Below are 18475 nucleotides of genomic sequence, written 5' to 3' on the forward strand. Positions count from 1 at the left end.
AGTTAATTCCTCCTAAGTTCAGGCAGCATCTGGCGAACGACAATCATGGGGAGGCCACCATATTGAGCCCTCTTGGCAAGTTTTGGCATGTCAATCTTCAGCGAGAAGGACGCGAGATGTTCTTTGGTAGTGGTTGGGAGGACTTTGCAAATGCTCATGGTTTAAGCGTGGGCCACTTCTTAGTGTTTCTCTACCAAGGAAATATGGTTTTCACCATCAAGATATTCGAAAATAGCGGATGCCTTAAAGAGTACGGTTCCACTGCCTCCAAGTTTGCAGACAAAAAAGAAGTTAACCTCGACGATGAAATTCTTGATGATGCTCCAAAAGGTAATCTTTTTATTTATACTTTTGCATTTAAAACTAAAAATTATTTAGAACTTTTAAGCAATGAATACTCTTGCTTGTTGGTCTGGATGAGATTCTTTCCTGCAAATGGTTATTAGCCACTTGGAGCCATTTAGCTCCATCTCTACTCTCATCTTTGTGGTAAATACGATTAATCTTTAATAGATCCGAGTGGCCCTTTTGCCTCGATTTACATCAACAAAAAAAAAAAAAAGAAATTGCGTTTTAACTTTTTCCCCTTTTGAACCATGAGTTCGTATTAATTAATTCTGCACGCAAAAAATGCGATTTAGATATTGCAGTTGAGAAGGGGAGGTCGAAGTCATCAAGAAGGAAGTGCCCTAACCGTAGGAAACGAGTGCCGTATTTTGAAAGGATCGTTAGACCTTACAATGTTACTTCTATGCGCATGGTGAGTATATGCCCTTTTGATTTCTTTATTTTTGGACGAAAAATAGTTTTGTTTGATTTATCATCCCTGGAAACTAGGGAAGGTCTCTTGACATTGTTTGAACTAACAATTGCTGCAGGCTGTTCCGAAGGCGTTTTGTTTGTCGAATGGCCTCACGACCAAGTGTGAGATCACCCTCAAGGATCGGAAACAGAGACTGTGGCCTGCGCTGTTTCGCCTTGGTTCTCGAGAAGGCTACATTGGGAGGGGGTGGAGGTGTTTCTCCGAGGGAAACGACTTGAAAGAAGGAGATAAATGCATCTTCGAGCTTGTATCCAAAAAAGTAATGCGAGTCCGAATTGTGAGACGTTGAATCTCAGCGAGTATTTAGTCGTAGTATAAGATCAAACGCAAAACGCTTTCGGAACGCGCAAAATACTTTGGGAATTGAACGTCCTTCATCTTATCCATTGTTATAACTCTTTACGTATGTAATGAGGAATACTTTTCTATTTGTGGTTGCATATATTTAGACTCTTGCATGGAAGGTCTTCCTTCGTGGTATAGATCGCCATCTTCATAGTTCCCACCGGTCCAACTAGCCACCTTTTGAAGTTGATGTAAGCCTAGTGCATTTATCTTTTTTTTTTTTGCAGTAAACTAGTCAATTTATCTCTTAATCTAAGAAATGCAAGTCACTTTTGCAAAGCAGTGGGAGGCACTCTTTTGCCTCACTTTTGCCTTCAATTTTTATAACAACATTTGCTCCAAGCAATTCTCTAAATGATGTGATGGATGTTTGGGGATGACGTTCGGAAGAATACATTGTAATTTAGCAATCATTCCACGAAGCTGAATTCATAATTTTGATGGCAAAGATTGTCAATTGGGAGAACTTAACGCTAGCTAGAAGTGCGGAATTTAGCAACTTTCTCGATCCCCATAAGTGATATACCGTAATGAAGGACCTGAGGTAGCTGACCAGATGTATAAAATTTTTGATTAGGACAATTGGATTATTCAATTCAAACCCAAACTGCTCCAAATAGTTACAACAATAGCTTCGCAAGCTCTTCTTAATTTGATTCAAATATAAAATTACTGTCAATAACTTTAACCAACCTAAATGCTGCTTTTGTCCAGCATCATGCTGAAAAGTATGATTCTTGCAAAAACAAACCCTGCAATTTTTCCACCCTAAATTAGACTGCTAATAGATTTAAGAATATAACTATCAGTTGCATGGATTGAAGACACGACCATTTATCAATAGAGATGGCAATATTTAGCATGTTTAATCCATTTAACAATGGATGGGCTGTTTAATGAACAAATCGGGTTTGGGTTAACAGAATTTTCTAACCTATATCCAGCCCGATCCATGTTTATAAGTGTTGTATAAACCTCCTTCCCTCCCATGGTTTTGAGTGAAAGTAGCTAAAAATCAACGGCCACAGTGGGCTATCTCATTGGCCATGGCCAACCAAGAAGGAAGTCACAAGTCAAACCATACAATTATGGACCAACTTGCAGGCAGAGGGTAAGACATGAGCCAAGGTGTGGAAGCCAATTTAATAACCAAACCTTACAGTCAAAAGCTATTTTTACACCAAAACGCACCAAAATGGACACAGAGCCTCATGCATTCTTATTGCCTGGCCAGAATCTGATGAACAGAATAATTATCATCCACTCTGCCCTGTGCGGGAAGGACGAGTAAATTTGAACCTTGAGTTGGTAGTGTTGATTTCTCCTGCAAGGGAGAGGTCACTGTTGCTCGCTGTAGCCAAATATACCATACACATCAACAATGCCGGGAGGAAACACTGGATCTGTTGCAGCTCTCACAGCAACCTTTGCGACACAGGTGACATTCACTGGAGGAGTGAAAAGAGGACCCACCAGCGGAATTCCACTGAGTGGCTTCACATGCTGCAGAACCTGAAGACAATTGAACTCTTGTGATTCCAAGTGTTCACAGTTTGAGAGAGAGAGAGAGAGAGAGATTTTACCATCTCTAGTGGTGAACCAATAACACCTAGAGGTATCTTCATACTCCCAACTTGGCGAGTCCCATGTATAAAACCTGGCCTCAGCATAACTCCTGTAAAAGACAAACTATGACATGTTTGTTCTTCCTTAAGCAATCATAAGGTTCTTCAGATGCTTGCAGTGCACTGTGAGGCTCCTGAAAGCCCTCACTCGTTATGAACTAAAAGAATTTCTGAATATATTACTAGATGATTCCTACAGAAAAAAAACTGGAAAAAGAGTAAGTTTTGAATTCGAGACATCTAAGATCGAGGAAACTGACCTCCATAGGGAAATCTTGATAACAGCTCTGCTTCAGCATCTTTCTGTGTCATAAATGAAATTTCTTGTCATGAATGAAACTTACAGAGCAAGTGTAATATCACAAGTGGCAAAATGAGGAAGATGAATAATTACATCACAAAAAAAAAAAACACTAACAAATGGCAAGCCAAGAATCATGGAAAGCTAACAACAGGCTACAAGCATACTGTACCTTTTTCTGTCCATTAACCATGTAGGCATCTCACCCATGTAACAAAAAAAATAAATGCCAACTTCAATAATGACCCTTCATTGTATATGGGTTTAAGCTACATCCAGTATATGGGTTTTTAACAGTATCCTTCATTGTTTGCTCATCCATCCACCTCAGCATTCCAATATCTGCAACATTTGTCTCATGAACAAGTGCTTTTCTTTAAAATGCAATAATTCAGCCATACAACAACATTATCCTTGACCATTAGCATCTGACAATCAAACACTTCATAAGTAAACAGTGGCTTCATTAGCTGCATTCCGGATCTATTGGCGTGTCAAAATCTATTTTTCCGTTCTTATACCATGTTGCAAATGCAAGGCGACCAAGTATCAAGAACATACAGGTCCAAGATAAGAAAAGTGAGAACCAAATCCTTGAAAATGTCAATAAGTGAGAAACCAACGACAAAGAACAAATTCTAGGAACAAAATTATAAAATAGCTACGGCATGCTGGCCTACATGAATAGAAGAAGCAAGAAGATTCAGAAGGCGGAGAAGATAAAATCTAACAACAAAAAAGAACCACAGAAAACAACCTGAAGAGCAAGTGATAATAAATTTCAAGATATATTGACCGTTAACAACACAATTTTGAATCAATTGTCAAAATCAACTCAATCGAGAACCTGACTGGATTAAGGAAGGTATTATTTCCTTGCATAAAGTAGCTCGGAAAAAAGCATACTGATAAAGTTAGTTGGAGCCACAAAGATGAAAAAGAATTGAAACAGCCTAGTGACAGAATTTTGGGTCTCCACAGGACAATAATAGACAGAAGTAACGTTGAAGATTTTTGCAATCTGTATACCAACATCAAAATTTCATCCGATTTGGACATTTCTCTCTTTCTTCTTTTTGACAGAAAAGGTAGGGGCTCCAGCAATCACTTTATAAATTCTAAAGATAATTTAAAGCATTGGATGTTATTTAATGAGGAATCCTTGGACTCCTAAAACTTGTACCATATCCACCAAAATAAGTTGCAGCCAACCACCAATAGGTCCCCATTTAAATTAAAGACTTGACACAAAGAAGTTGTTCACTCAAAGAGGGCATGCTCATAGCTCAGTCCACTGATGGTGACTGGCAAAAGATGAGCAGATCTCTCATGGTACGTGTCCAAATTTGTAGTGAAGGTCTGGGAAGAGAAGCTGATTACATTCAAAACCCGGAGTAGGGGGAATGCCCAATTTATATGTTTGAAGTTGACTATACCTCTAACAAGACAAACATTCAAAGCATGACAAATAACATGTGCATATACTGAACATGCTATGTAACCACTATCTAACCAGCCCAATTCATAAACACAAACACTATTGTTGTTTTGTTTAATGATGGAAACTAGCTACATAATTTTTCAACTTTCGTGATTTTTGATCATAATGTTACTTGCTACAGATCCTGTGCTATAGAAATCTAGCCTAAGTATTCTAGCATCAATTAATGATAAGAAATGTCTCTCTTTTTGGCCCGCTTTTTTAGTCTTGTTACTACTTTAATTGTATTCTGCTAAACTAATAGGGCACAAGGCTTGATAATTCTGGCTAATGTTATCATTTATTATATTAAAACGATAATGATGAGGAGATTGAAAATCATGCCCACAATATACAACCGCCTAGTCTAGTTTGATTACCGTCAATTCATAACCGCTTGTTTGCTTTGAACTGCAATATAGGATTGCCAAAAAGATTCCTGAGGTCAGAAGTTGAAAACCGGAGGTGAAACTCACTTTATCACAGACTTCAGCATTTTATCATGTAACAATTATGCATACCATGGTTGTGAAATTAAAATAATTCTGCATGCCCATATCTGTGTAGCATTGGTATCTCCTATTTTGAGCCCCCAAATAACAGATAGCTAAAGTTCCTGAGCCACTCCACTATAAGGTTCAACACAATGATAAAACATACATAAGATACTACGTTGAGAGCTGGGGAAGTAATTATTTCACTACAGGTCCAAAGTAAGAAAAAACAATAGAAAAGAAAAATCTGAAAGCTCAAAATGTAACATTCAAATTAGTTATAAATTTCGCTTAGTTAAATCCACAAGTCATCTATAGATATGACCCTTTTCTCAGTGATGTCATATGAGTCATTGGCTTTGTTGATGACACTGTCAATGCGAACAGCATGCTCATTTAACTAAAGAAGCGTCAAGTTGTAAGAAGGCCCTCTAATTCACCTAAATAGTAGAGTATGAGTCATGCATCAACTAAATACTAGCTGATGAATCAGAAAGATTTATTAAGGCCACAATTCAATCGGATCAAGCCAGGGTCTTGTACAATTTCAGCCTATTTAGACTTCTGCTTGATATATCTGGCCAATTACGGGTGATTCCATTATTAAAGCTAAATGAGTCAGAATAGATCAAATCCTTTAGTTCAAAACATTAGAAGATTTGACCTGGCAAGGTTTGCTGTACCGGTCGGTACCGGTCGGTACTGAGCGTACCGTACCCGTACCGATGGATACCGGTATCGGTACACCAATATCGGTACGGTCGGTACGGAGCATACCGTACCGTACCGACACTCGGTACGCCTATACTAGTGCGGCACCGGTACGGGGTTCGGTACCGGTACGGCGAACCTTGTGACCTGGTATGGTTAGATCGAACTACAACTGAAACCTTTTCAAGAATGAGTTATAGTCGAAGAAAAACCACCAGACAGGAACCTAGATTCACCTGAATCAGGTTTCAGCTAGGTCCCAACTTTTTGTGACCCAAAAACAAATCATTTTCAAAAGTTGTTAGAACTGGACATTACAGGTCTCGTTTAGATCAAGTCAGTTCCTTGAAAGAATTAGATTCTTAGAGCCACTCTAACATATAGATTAAATGGGCTTTCTTTGTAAGAGTTACTGCTCTACAAGCTCTGTTGAATGATAGATCAAACAACTATTAACTCCAAGAACTTAGTCCATTAGAAATCTCTAACAATTGCAGCATGCCAACCTGCAAAAATTTTAGATTATACACTAAGATGTCAGCATTCATTAACAATCTACAAATATCCATCATTTTTTTATTAATACTTTAAACAATGAAATAATTGACAATTGTCTAAATGATTATACACCTCAAGTTCTATTTTTCCTTAGTTACAAATAATTGAAACTTGTGGCTGAATTATTTGGGTGTCTTAAGCTAAACTTACTGCTGTAGTTCCCCAGAAAGATACAGTTAAATGTCTAGATTATTAAAGAAAAATACCTTTCCCTCATAATGACCTTGTAAAAGATAATTTGCGACACCAAAATCAGCAACCGAGATATAAACAAATCTTTTTACACCTGCAATAAAAAGGGTGTAAGGTACCGGGAAAATGAATTTCTAACCAGTGGTGTACATATTATCAATTTGGAATTAAAATTACACTCTTGAATTCGATGAAATTAAGAGTACACAGTTTAGCATTTAAAGATATCATATAGCCATCTATTTCAGAGAAGGATCTTTGAATTTAATGGGTTCTCATGCAATTTTGTTCAGTTCATAAATCGAGGCAATTACTTTTATCTTAGCAATAACATTCTGCTTAAGACTTCAAAATGAAGTTGGAATCAAATTCTATCGTCAATAGCATTTAGATTTCTTTTAAAGTAAGGGTAAAAGCCTACTTTTATCTTAAAACCATCCAAATTTTTTGTCTTTATGAATTTATAGTTCTCTTGAAGCATAATTTAAGGCATACTTATTGTTTAAAAACCTTTGGTTTCTTTTTGTTAATAGAGTCCAAGACTCTTAGTCAAAGTTAAATATCTTACACCAAATAATGAAATTAAAGATCTCATTTTGGTTAAGTCTTTGATTTCTTATTGAAGTATAAGCAAGGGACCACTTCAAGTTAAGAGGCACTTTACCTCTATTAGTTTAAAACTCCTTTATAAAATAGGATTAAGAATTGAGATCCTATTTGAATTTTGAAACCAGAATCCCATTTTAAATGAAATCTATTAAGTTCTAATGGAAGTATGACTGAAGGCATTCTTTATGTGAAGAGGGATTTAACTTATATTAATGGAATCCAGGACTCCTTAGAAGAATAGGATTAAAATCCTATTTAAATTATGAGACTGAGGTCTCATTTCAGTGAAGTCTATTGACTTTTTACTGAAGTACAACTAAAAGCCTACTTGTTATTAATAGGAATTTAATTAATGGAGTCCAGGACTCCTTATAAAAATAAGATTTCTTTTTTAATTCTGAGACCTGAATTTCATCTTGGATGTAGCCAATTGATTTCTGATTGAAGCATGAATGAAGATACACTTCATGTTAAGAGGGTGACGACCTTTGTGAACAGAGTCTTGAGACTCTCTTATGGGAGAAGGAAATGAGATACCTACTTCTGTGCATGAGAGGGAAAAAGAGGGAAGGACAGGCACACAGTGGGTGGTGTCTCACCTATAAGAGTGGAAGTAAGATGTCAAAAGAGAGAATGGGTGTAAGATTTAGTCCCTTTCTTTCTTGGTCCCATAGAACACACATGGCAACACCACCCCCCCCCCCCCCCCCCCCCCCCCCCCCTAAAAAAAAAAAAAAGACAAAATTGCAGGATACCTCACTCAAGCTTGACAGTAGATAATGATGGACTGCAAAGAATTAAATGCTAAGGGTAATATGTTATCATAGTAGTCAAGATAATGAATCCAATGAATTATCAACATCAGCCTGACTCCTAAAACATTATATGAAGTTAATATAATGAAATGATAAGTATCATGTAGTGGGTGTAATATGTCAAAATTAAGTTAGAGTTTTACAGAATGTTTTTGTCTTCCGAACCTAGAAATAAGATTTATTTTGGAGACTATGTGACTTAAGTCATAAGACTTAACGGTAAAATATGAAGAAAATAAATATGCCAACCAGGCATGCTCGTGCAACTAAAAGAGATGCCAATGCTCATGATGTTGAGGAAAAATGGAACAAAATAAATAAGGGCAGAAGTGACAGAAATATGTACAAAAAAAATAAAATAATGAACAAGGTAATGAAATTAAAAGGAAAAGAATTTACAAACAAAGAAATCAGAAGCTGACAAACAAATTTGAATTTAGCAACAATATGCAAGTTGTTAATTGGCAAAAAAGTTGAAATTCAATCTGTAATTTTTCCAGTCCTTTTGGCTTAAAAGTGCATTAGCCTCCCAATGGATTGATGCTGACTTTGTGTGATGATTCACAAAGCTCCTTTTTTTTTTCTCGCCGCATATTCTTTAGGTTTGATACCAGAGAGCTGTAAGCTAATTTAGCCCAGTTGTTCTGGTCTATCTCCTTAAACTATTTACCAATACCTCATAACTTCTATGAAATCTTCCACCATACTCTTTCTTGTAGCCTTAGTTTTCTGATGTTCTGAAAGCCAATTTTGGATTTCAAAAGATGATATCTGATAGTAATATTTCAATACCTTGATCAGAAGCTGCTCTGATAGCATTGATGTTTGCAGTTCCATTGATCTTATACATATGAGAGTTTGACCCAAAGCCTCCAACACATGATATCTGCAAGAGATTCCGTATTACTTTTTTAATAATGCATGATTTAATAGATTCGCAGATATATAATTGGCCTCTAAAATAAATACATAACATTATTTAATTAAAAGCTTGCACGTATTTTAGATCAAAAATTACAAATAAAGAGGTCATTCTGCAACAAGTTTACGCATAATTTGTTCTGCTCTTTCTAAATTTTGTACATAACAATACAACCCAACAAAGTTGGAGAGAGTGGTAACATTAACATCTCAAGATCTTCATAGACAAGAAAAGGCCTGAAAAAAATTGGACTAATAGCAAGATAATAGATCAAGATAAACAGAAGCATGTGATTACATAATAATGCAGGCACCAATAGGTAAGATGTGTACAGAAAAAAGTGATGTTGCATCACATCCATAACCGATAAGCTTCTTGTATTGAATCTGCACCGATTCTTCGACCTGGCCAGAAACCCAACCCTATATCTCCCTGCACATTTTCTCCACACCTCGACTTTTTCTGATTATTATTTATTCCAATTCAAATCAAAGAAATCAGCAATTCGGCATTGCTTTTGAAGGCAGATATCTCTACTTCATAGACATCGTGTCATCTTACATTTGAAAAGTATCTCTATAAAGGTTATGGTCAAGGGAGAATATCTCTACTTCATTAAAAATACAAGTTTCAAAATCTGGGAATATTCTACCCAGAAAAAATGCCCTTGAGCCAAACTGCTGATCTATTTAGGAATTAAAATGGACCACTAACCGATTTAAGAATTAAAAATATAGTGAACATGGAATATCCACCGATTGTAAAATTGCCTAAATCAGAAATATAAGTAAATCCAGAAATCTATTACAAAATTGATTTTAGGAAATTCCAATGAAATTATTTTAGGAATTAAAATAAAAAACTGCTTATGCATTCAAGAAGTTTTTAAAAAAACATCAGATTCTAGAATTCCAAATTTTTTTTTGGAAAGATGTGACATAAGGAAATTCACAAACCATTGATATTTGGAATAGTTTCAAATTAAATGTCATAACATGTTTTTTTTTTGGAGAAATCAGGATCAAATAAGGAATGACATTAGGAAACAGTTGATCTATTAGGAATTAAATATGAGTGAATATGGAATATGGAGTGATTGTACAATCACATAAATCAGCTGTACTTGAAAATTATTTGAAGTAGTATTTTTAAGAAGAAATGGGATCAGAATTTTTATTATTATGTTCTTTCCACCAACGTGCATTGCATATGCCCAGCCTCTAGTATGACAAAAAAGACAAAAACTTGTAAATCTTGTGTCTAATCTAATGAGCTACCACCACCAACAACAACATCTCCTATTCAACTACAACTACCACCATGCCATTTTCTGATGTTCAGATACACTCCTAAGATACTAATGCTAACTAGAACAAAGTATTAACCAAACAATGGCATACCACAGCAGTTACACCATTCAAAACATCCTTCAATGAATCAGGTAAAAGAAGGTTTCCTGCCAAAAGAGAAACAAGTTTCAAACTTCACCAAAATTTGATACCAAGAACAAAGCAATGTGCTTATATTAGATGTTCTCCCTTGGTGCCACACAACTTTGTCAGCCCATGATTCACGTATCAATGACCTTCCAGATCTGAGAAACAAAAGGAAGCATGTTTATAGTCCAAGTGGCTTTCTTCGAAGGTTTAAAATACCTTATGCTAGAAGTACCCAATGTTAGACAAGAAAAGCCCCCCCCCCCCCCCCCCCCCCCCCCCCCCCAACAACCCCCGAAACAAAGGGGAAAAAGAAAAACATTAAGTTATTTTAGTTTGAAATGTGAATACATTTAAAATTAGATATAAACATATGTTTTCCAGGGACAGCAGAAACAAAACAAGCAAAATAGTGAAGTAGTAGTCAACAGAAGAAAATATAAAAAACTATCGAACAAAAGAAACCAACTATATTTGTTTGTTTTTTTTTTGTGGGGGGGGGGGGGGGGGTTCAGCAGGAGTCAGAAGTATCAAATTCAGAGAAAATCCATATCCTATATCCAGGGTTAACAATAAAAAATAATTAAAATCCAATAGGCTTCAGCAGCCTAGTTTTCAATTCCTTCAATGTTTCCATATGTTTTCTATTCCTTCAATGTTTCCATGTGTGATATTTTAGTCAGAATAGTTTATTTATTTTCTGCCATTCATGCTTACGAGGGGTAATTTGAAGGGAAAGGTCCTTTACCAACTCCAACAGAATTTGGAGTATCTTATAGTACCTAAAAGTCATTATATTAGATTCTTGAACTCTCAACAATCTGCTTATCAGACGCATGGAACCTCCTTGTTCTTCCCAGTTCCCACCCAATTTTGACATATTAAATAGATCCACTTACAGCTAATAATAATTTCCCAGAAAGTTGTTCGGTGCATTTCCTCTAGTTGTTTTACAGAAAAAGGGGTTCCATTTTTTCCATGCCCATTCCTTTTATCACCAGCAAGTTCTACTCCAAGCTAGAAGTTCGCAGTTGATCAACCCTGCTACTCTTTTCCATCTCCATTATGGTAAGCAATTTGACGAGCAAAGCATCTTCATAAATTATAGCGCCTAACTGAATTCTCACAATTGAAATATGTATACAGGAGCATACTATGGGATTTTTACTTTACCTAAAAGAAAAAAAAGATAATAGATGCAACCCTAATCAGCATTAAAGATGCAAAGCCCTAAAATGAATTAAGTGCTTCCCAAAAAATACAGTACCTGCTAAGACTAGAAACAGACAAGCCTTGCTTTAAAGCCTCTCTGCAAACATGTGAACCAACAAAGCCGTTGCCACCCAATACCAACAACTGTAACAATACACCAAGAAGGAACAATTAGACAAGGGTTATCAGAACAAACCCAGCACACACTAGACTACCTTATCTGATGGAGGAGGTGGCACTTTGACTGTCTTTGCTTCCTCTACTTTAAAAGGTTCATCTACGCGATTAGAATCAGTAGACAGTAGCCTTCCATATCTTAATAGACCTGATATGCTGGAATTGATGACAGAGACATCTAAATAAGAGCATCAGAGATATGTACATATGCATATCTATCTATCTATCTATCTATCTATATTAATTATGAGACTATGAAGGCTACACTGCCGGGCTAGAAAGCATGACACAAGGTTGAAACAGGAAGTGAAACAATTGCCAAAATTATTAATATTGAAATGACTGGAGAAGTAACATGTACATAACTGTTTAGATGGTAAAGCTGCTAGCTTGCAACATGTATACTAAACTATTTTGATCAGTAATTACTGGAAAGTGCAGGAAAATTTTCGATCAATTTTATGTCCATATAGCCAGCTCTACAAGCTGTCTTACTACTGCAACTCTGAATAACCACCATATAGAATCCATCGAGAGGAGGTTACACATACAAATCATGGGAGGCATTTTTCCAACTGTTTGGTATGGACAGTTGTCACAACCCAGGACCTCACCCAAAAAAGCTAGCCGAAATATAATTTTTGAGTTCCTTAGTCTTGTATAAGTATCCAAAATCTTCTTGGCAAATAATCCTGATGTAAGACTAAACATACGTTCGCACGGGTCCTCACGTACTCTCTCCGTTCAAGCTCCGACATTCTCGTCGGGCTAAGAGTTCAAATCCATTCAAATCTAACCATAAGTACTACGATCAGCTTGTGGTCAGCCTTTATGAACTTGTGCTGCAGTTTTTCCTAATCCACATAGATTATGGGCCGAGTTCGCTCTGGTACCATTTGTTACAATGCAGAATTTCACCCAAAATGGCTAGCCGAAAGGTTCCTTGGCGAATAATTGATGCGGGACTAAAGACACGCCCGCCCTATAAAAAAGATAAATGGTTCCCTCACCATTATTTTTTTTCCTCCTTTATTTGCTTCTCTTCTTCTTCTCTTCTGGCACAAACTATTCGATATAATCTGATGGTATTGATAATTTTTCTTATACAAAAGAATGCATTAATCAAGCTATCAGAATTTCAAGAACTGGTATAGAAAAAAAAAATAGAAAAACCAGAGGAACGGTGGACTTACTATAATCGAGAGAGGGAGGACTTTGAGTGGATCAAACACGAGACGATCGACCTCATCTGGGAATTCCCCTCGTCTTTTTTTTGTGGATATCTTCTCTTTTTTTCTCGGACTAATTGCGGATACCTTCTCTTGTTCTAAAACGCAAAGAGAGAGAGATAGAGAATGGGATCGAGTGAGAAGGGAGTTGGTCACTCACTTTTAAAAGGAAACCTTACGCGGCGACCTGCGAGAAACTCTTCATCGCGATTTTAGCACGAGGCGGTTGGTTTCGGCTCTTGGTCTAAGCTTTCCGAACCGAGAGTTCAGGAACACGTGGCACGTACCAAGTCCACCGATACTTCAAAATAAAAATAGTCAAAGAATCTCCTTTTTTTTTTTTCCTTTAGCTTGGTTTGATTGGGCATGTCATAATTTCTAGAAATTATTTTTCTGAAAAGTAATTGTAGAAAAAAATATATTTTCCTATATTTGATTAGTAAAAAAATAAAATTTAAAAATAGCATTAAAAAAATACTATATTATTACAAATAATTTTATATAAAAATTTCCTAAAAATATTTTTGAATAAATAATTTGTGTTAGTTTGGATGGTAATGAATTTTATATCATGACGAGGAGGAACCATGAGCAAATATGAGATTTGCACATGTTTGACAATCCAACTAACACATTTAAATGAAAAACAGAAGCCAGTTAGATGGAGATTCAAGATGCTTTGCCATCCCAGCAAAAGCCTGGTCGCACAACATGCTAATACTTAAAAAATCAAAGTACACCATGTCACCATTGATTGTCTTCCACAATCAAGTCCAAAGTGCCCATCAAGACACCACTTAAGACTTGTTTAGTTCACAAAAAAAGACTAGAAAAAAAATATGGTCAACAAAAAAATATATATATATTTGGTTGAGGTTTTTTTTTTTTTTGCTAATGAAAAGGGTAGGGGGGAGGAAGGGACAAGCCCACCCCCGCGTAGCAGCCCCACTGGGCCCCCGCCCCGCCAGGAGAATGTTCGATGCGGGCAGAAATGGCCGTGTGTTGGGCACCCCGACCGGTTTTACTCATACCCTCCCCACCCGTAGGCCCGGCTCAGCTATTCCTCTGAGCTCTGGCTCGAGTCCCACATGTGAGTACGTCACACTCGGCACCACTCCGGCTACTAGCGGTTCAAGAGCGGTCCTACACCACAAGTCCAAGCAGTGGCCAAAGTAGTGAGCTCCGGTCCACAATTTAATCGTCGCCGCAGCGATTCGAACTTGGGACCTTGTGGTTAGAATTGCTGCCCAGTACCACTAGGCTACCACCTTGGTGGCTATTTGGTTGAGGTTTTCAAAGAAAAAAAAAAGAAAAGTAGCATTCTTATAGAAATAAAATTTTTATATTTCATAAAAAAAATAGTAAGAAATATGAGAAAACTATTTTTTTTACCGATTAGTAATTAATTTTTTTTTAAACTACTCTTAAGCCATCAAAATCTATGGATAATAATTTTTTCTTTATTAAGAATATAACAGATATTTCACACAGCTTTCTTATGAAATAAATACTTAAGCAAACATAAGCCATTTTGAAATGTATTATTTTTCTATAATCAATCTATATATTAATTTTTTTTTAAATTATTATATTTTAAAAATTAATTTTTAAAGATATTTTTTTTTTCCTACGCATCAAGTATTTAGAAAGAACTTCTATTGCGACCAAGGAAACGTAGACTCAAACGGCTCTTTCGTTTGTTGCAATAGCGGCTGACATTAACTTATAGTTTGTCGCACATGACGTTGCTCCAGAAACAGGTGCTTGTAAATCAAAAAAAAAAAGAAAAAAACAACATGTGTCTGTATCTGTGGACATATTCTTAAAAAATAGATATTAGAAGGAGCTTTGTAAATCTCAAATATAAAATCAAACAAATGTAGCACATGGAGACATGGCAAGCAAGAAAGATGAAGAAATTAATTGCATGGTAAGCATTAGAATCCCAGTAAAATATTTACTCTGGATGGAAAAGGTCTGGGTAAAAAACCCTGTTTTCATGGTGTAACGGTAGTCCCAGTAAAATCATCATTCTTTGTTTGCATAAGCAATAATACCATACTTTTTTGTGACCTTCTTACTTTCAATGTTATCTTTGTACTAGAGCAAGCAACGAGCAAGAATTGTCAATGCCTATATTCTACCTTTTTGATTGGGCAAGTCAACTTTTGTATCACTGATATTTTGGTTATTGAAAATTTTTTCATTCTTCTGTTTGATATAAATTCTTGATCAATATATATCTTGTTTAAAATTCTGAAAATTTGCTTCTGCCCTTCTCAACACCTGTATTTTGTCGTTTACACAGAGGCTTTACACCCGTTCTGATATGACTGAAGGTATTTCTGACATCCACGGTGGGGCAGGGGGTGAACTTCCTCCAGATGGTTGTATTTAAGTTAGCATGATTGTGGAATTGTTGATGCCTTGATTTAAATGCCACCTTTTATGAAACATTGGACTTCAACTAAAATTTGATTGTGATATTGAAAACATGCTTTCGTACATAGAAATTAAGTAGTTGGTATCTGAAGCCCAATGACATTCTATTTGATTTATGAAGTTAGTCTTCCCTGCATGTCCCTGGTCCATGAATTGTGAAGTTTGCATCTAATTCTTTAGAATGCTTGCAAAGTTTAAAATGACAGTAACTTCTATGTTCTGTATCTTTTAATTTTTTTTTCCAACACTCTGATTTCTGTCACCTTGTAAAAACGGTCTTCAAGTGTGAGTTGTATGCTTATATCACATGAAAAGATGAGGATATTGTTGAGATTCTTAGTTTCCTGACTTGTGTATAAAATGGTGCAGAAATTTGAAAATTCTTGTGATTGTAACACTATATTTTCTTTCTCGATCTTCAAGTTTCCACGAGGTGGGACACAACTATAGCTTTTCTTTATCTTTTGTGTTTGGTCATGGTTATCCTAATCACACACTTTCTTACTGTAGCAGTAAATCCTATTCTTTTGTGTTTGGTCATGGATATGTGGATTTGTTCACCCCCTGAAGGCATTAAGTCGTTGGTTTCATTGTAAGGGTGACGGTCTTTTTTGAAGTAGCACTCTGCGTAATGCTGGTGTGTTACCCTTTTCTTTTATTCAACCACAAGAATTATTATCTTATGTGCTTGAGGAAACACTTTGCATGTAATTGCATTTATTTTCATATTATTTATAGCATGTTAATTCGGCTAAGCAGCACCACTGATTAATGTAAACTAAGTTCGTTCAACTGCAAGATCAAGACTGATTATCTTCTTTTTTTTTTTGCATGGAAAATTAGGATATTTGCATGCCATAGAAAGCCAAGCTGTTCTAGTCTAAGATCATGTTTTACCTTTTTGGGTTACTAGAAATTTAATTCCTCTTTTGCTAACTGACGTTCCTTTTTCTTTGGAGAAAGTATCTACTTGTCATGGTGAAAGCTGGAAAGTTCCCTTCCCCCACCTCCAAACCCACCTTTCTGTCAGGCAGTGCTTGTGTACAGTAACCTGTGTAAGGTTGAATGAAACATGACATATAAAGTGGTTGCATCATAATGATTTTTTGTTTCTTAATTGCTGTAAATTTTATTATCTGTTCCATATCACTTAGAGATGTAATCAGCCTGCACTATGTCGGCGCTGCTCAAGATTAATCATAGATGCAGGGCCGGCCTAATCTTTAGACGATTGAGGCGGTTGCTTAAGGCTCCGGCTCAAGGAAGGACCACCATAAAGAAGGCCTCAAAGAGAAAATAGAAAAAAAAAAAAGACTCCTCTTAGTAAGTTCGCCTTAGGCCAGCCCACTATAGAGAAAGTCTCAAAGATAAAATAGAGAGAAAAAACACTTCTCTTAGTGCATTCGCCTTAGGCCCTTAAATGCATTAGGCCGCTCTTGCATGGATGCTCGGAAAAGAAATGATTCGCGGTTTTCTCTTGTGGTCCTCCTCTCAGTGCTGCCAGTACTCCAGCTCTCATTTCCTTCCTCTTTCTCACTTGTCTTCTCCTTCTTCCTTTTTCTCTCCACGTTACCTGTTTGTTGGTTTATCTAGGATTTTGATCGGTACCAGAAGGTTTCTTGTTTCAGGGTTTCATTTTCAATGTACTTATAAATAACTTCTAAAACTATTTAAGCATCCCTCTGTTAGCCTTAAATTACTTGGAAGGCACATGCTTCGTAGTTCATATAAGTTGGCAAATCTTGCCAGCTTCATGTTTATATGCCAATATATTGAGTTATAAAGCCATCTTTTAATCATAAATTACAGGCAGATTCCCAAGTTACAATCATAAAATAATTATAAGTCCCTTGATTAAAAGTTTCATATAAATTGTGTTGACGGGAAACTAATAATGGATCCCTATTTAAAGCTTAAGTTATTTCTAAATTATAAGTTCGTAACTTGTAAGCTAAAGCTTCACGAGAAGTCGGCAAAGTTGACTCCACGAACGGAAATCTGGGAGAAAACCTAAGTATAACTTATTAAGCTACTGCTCGAAAACTTAAATTACATGCAAGTCCCGAGTAATTAAGTCGGCAGCCGCATTGAAGTCACGCTGAATGCTAGAGGGCCTTTGTAACAACCCAGGACCTCATCCAAAATGGCTAGCCGGAAGGTATTATTTGGGTTCCTTTATCCTGTATAAGTATCCAAGATCTATCCAGCGAATAACCGATGTGGGACTAAACATACGCCCGCACGGGTCCTCACATACTCCCCCCGTTTAAGTCCTGACGTCCTTGTCAGGCTAAGGGTTCAAATCTAATCACAAACACCATGATTGGCCCGTGGTCATCCCTAATGGATCCATGGTGCAGTGTCCTCCAGTCCACATAGGTTATGGGCTGGGTCTGCTCTGATACCATTTGTAGCAACCCAGGACCTCATCCAAAATGGCTAGCCGGAAGGTATTATTTGGGTTCCTTTATCCTGTATAAGTACCCAAGATCTACCCAGCAAATAACCGATGTGGAACTAAACACACGCCCGCACGGGTCCTCATAGCCTTGTTGGCCAAGAGAGGGCAGGATCTCTCCATTGTGTGTGGATTGCCATGACTCAGGTGGAAACCGTCAGTCATGTCTTATTTGACTGCCCACGGGCAGCCCAGATTTGGAGGAGGGCTTCGTTTCCCCTTCCGAGTTCTAGTTTTGCGATAGGGAACTTCCTCCAGCAGGTGAGGTTCTCCGTACAATCACCAAGCACAGTTGGGTGGAGTATTGCTGTTGTCTACTTGGCTTACCATATTTTGCCTCCACTTCTATAGCGCCTAGATTTGCTTTTGTCTCCCGGGAGCCTCTACCCCTTAGCTATCTTAAGGTGAATTTTGATGGAAACATGCCCTCCATTGGAGAGTGGGCAGGTATGGCATTTGTGATTAGAGACCATGGTACCAGGTTGCTTGCGGCAGGGGGTTGTCGGTCTAGTGAGGCCCAACACTTAGGGTGGAGAGCAGAGCTGCATGGGAGGGGCTATCTTATGCAAGATATGTGTTGGAGGCTGATAGGATTATATTGGAGGGGGACTCTGCTGTCTTGATTGATCGCCTCCAAATAAAGAGA

The 18475-nt window shown here is 37.0% G+C and overlaps 2 protein-coding genes across 2 annotated transcripts; one reads left to right on the forward strand and one right to left on the reverse strand.

The window, feature by feature from the left end:
* On the forward strand, positions 1 to 1112 carry LOC103712768 (putative B3 domain-containing protein Os06g0632500). The gene is made up of 3 exons (XM_088714697.2): positions 1 to 330; positions 642 to 760; positions 879 to 1112. Exons 1-3 carry the CDS (start codon positions 117 to 119, stop codon positions 1110 to 1112), a joined length of 567 nt encoding a protein of 188 aa, XP_088570823.2. The 5' UTR covers positions 1 to 116.
* A 1188-nt stretch (positions 1113 to 2300) lies between these two features.
* On the reverse strand, positions 2301 to 13691 carry LOC103712766 (uncharacterized protein At1g32220, chloroplastic-like). The gene is made up of 10 exons (XM_089929030.1): positions 12894 to 13691; positions 11739 to 11856; positions 11579 to 11667; positions 10416 to 10469; positions 10276 to 10333; positions 8746 to 8839; positions 6544 to 6623; positions 3054 to 3096; positions 2752 to 2843; positions 2301 to 2680 (listed from the first exon to the last, which is right to left on the reverse strand). Exons 1-10 carry the CDS (start codon positions 12947 to 12949, stop codon positions 2507 to 2509), a joined length of 858 nt encoding a protein of 285 aa, XP_089785156.1. The 5' UTR covers positions 12950 to 13691; the 3' UTR covers positions 2301 to 2506.
* Between the last annotated feature and the right edge of the window lie 4784 nt (positions 13692 to 18475).

The sequence above is a fragment of the Phoenix dactylifera genome, chromosome 2, assembly GCF_051530095.1.
Source record: "Phoenix dactylifera cultivar Ajwa chromosome 2, Ajwa_hap1_PhDact_Kaust_v1.1, whole genome shotgun sequence".
NCBI classification, from domain to species: Eukaryota; Viridiplantae; Streptophyta; class Magnoliopsida; order Arecales; family Arecaceae; genus Phoenix; species Phoenix dactylifera.

Bases quoted from the DNA above. Each gene is read 5' to 3' on its own strand.
- LOC103712768 (XM_088714697.2), top strand. From the start codon at position 117: ATGTTCTTTGGTAGTGGTTGGGAGGACTTTGCAAATGCTCATGGTTTA. The intron at 331-641 runs GTAATCTTTTTA...AATGCGATTTAG, and splicing joins TCTTGATGATGCTCCAAAAG to ATATTGCAGTTGAGAAGGGG. The intron at 761-878 runs GTGAGTATATGC...CAATTGCTGCAG, and splicing joins ATGTTACTTCTATGCGCATG to GCTGTTCCGAAGGCGTTTTG.
- LOC103712766 (XM_089929030.1), bottom strand. From the start codon at position 12,949: ATGAGGTCGATCGTCTCGTGTTTGATCCACTCAAAGTCCTCCCTCTCT. The intron at 10,470-11,578 runs GTACTGTATTTT...TTTGTTTCTCAG, and splicing joins TCTGTTTCTAGTCTTAGCAG to ATCTGGAAGGTCATTGATAC. The intron at 2,844-3,053 runs GTCAGTTTCCTC...TGTCTTTTACAG, and splicing joins ATCAAGATTTCCCTATGGAG to GAGTTATGCTGAGGCCAGGT.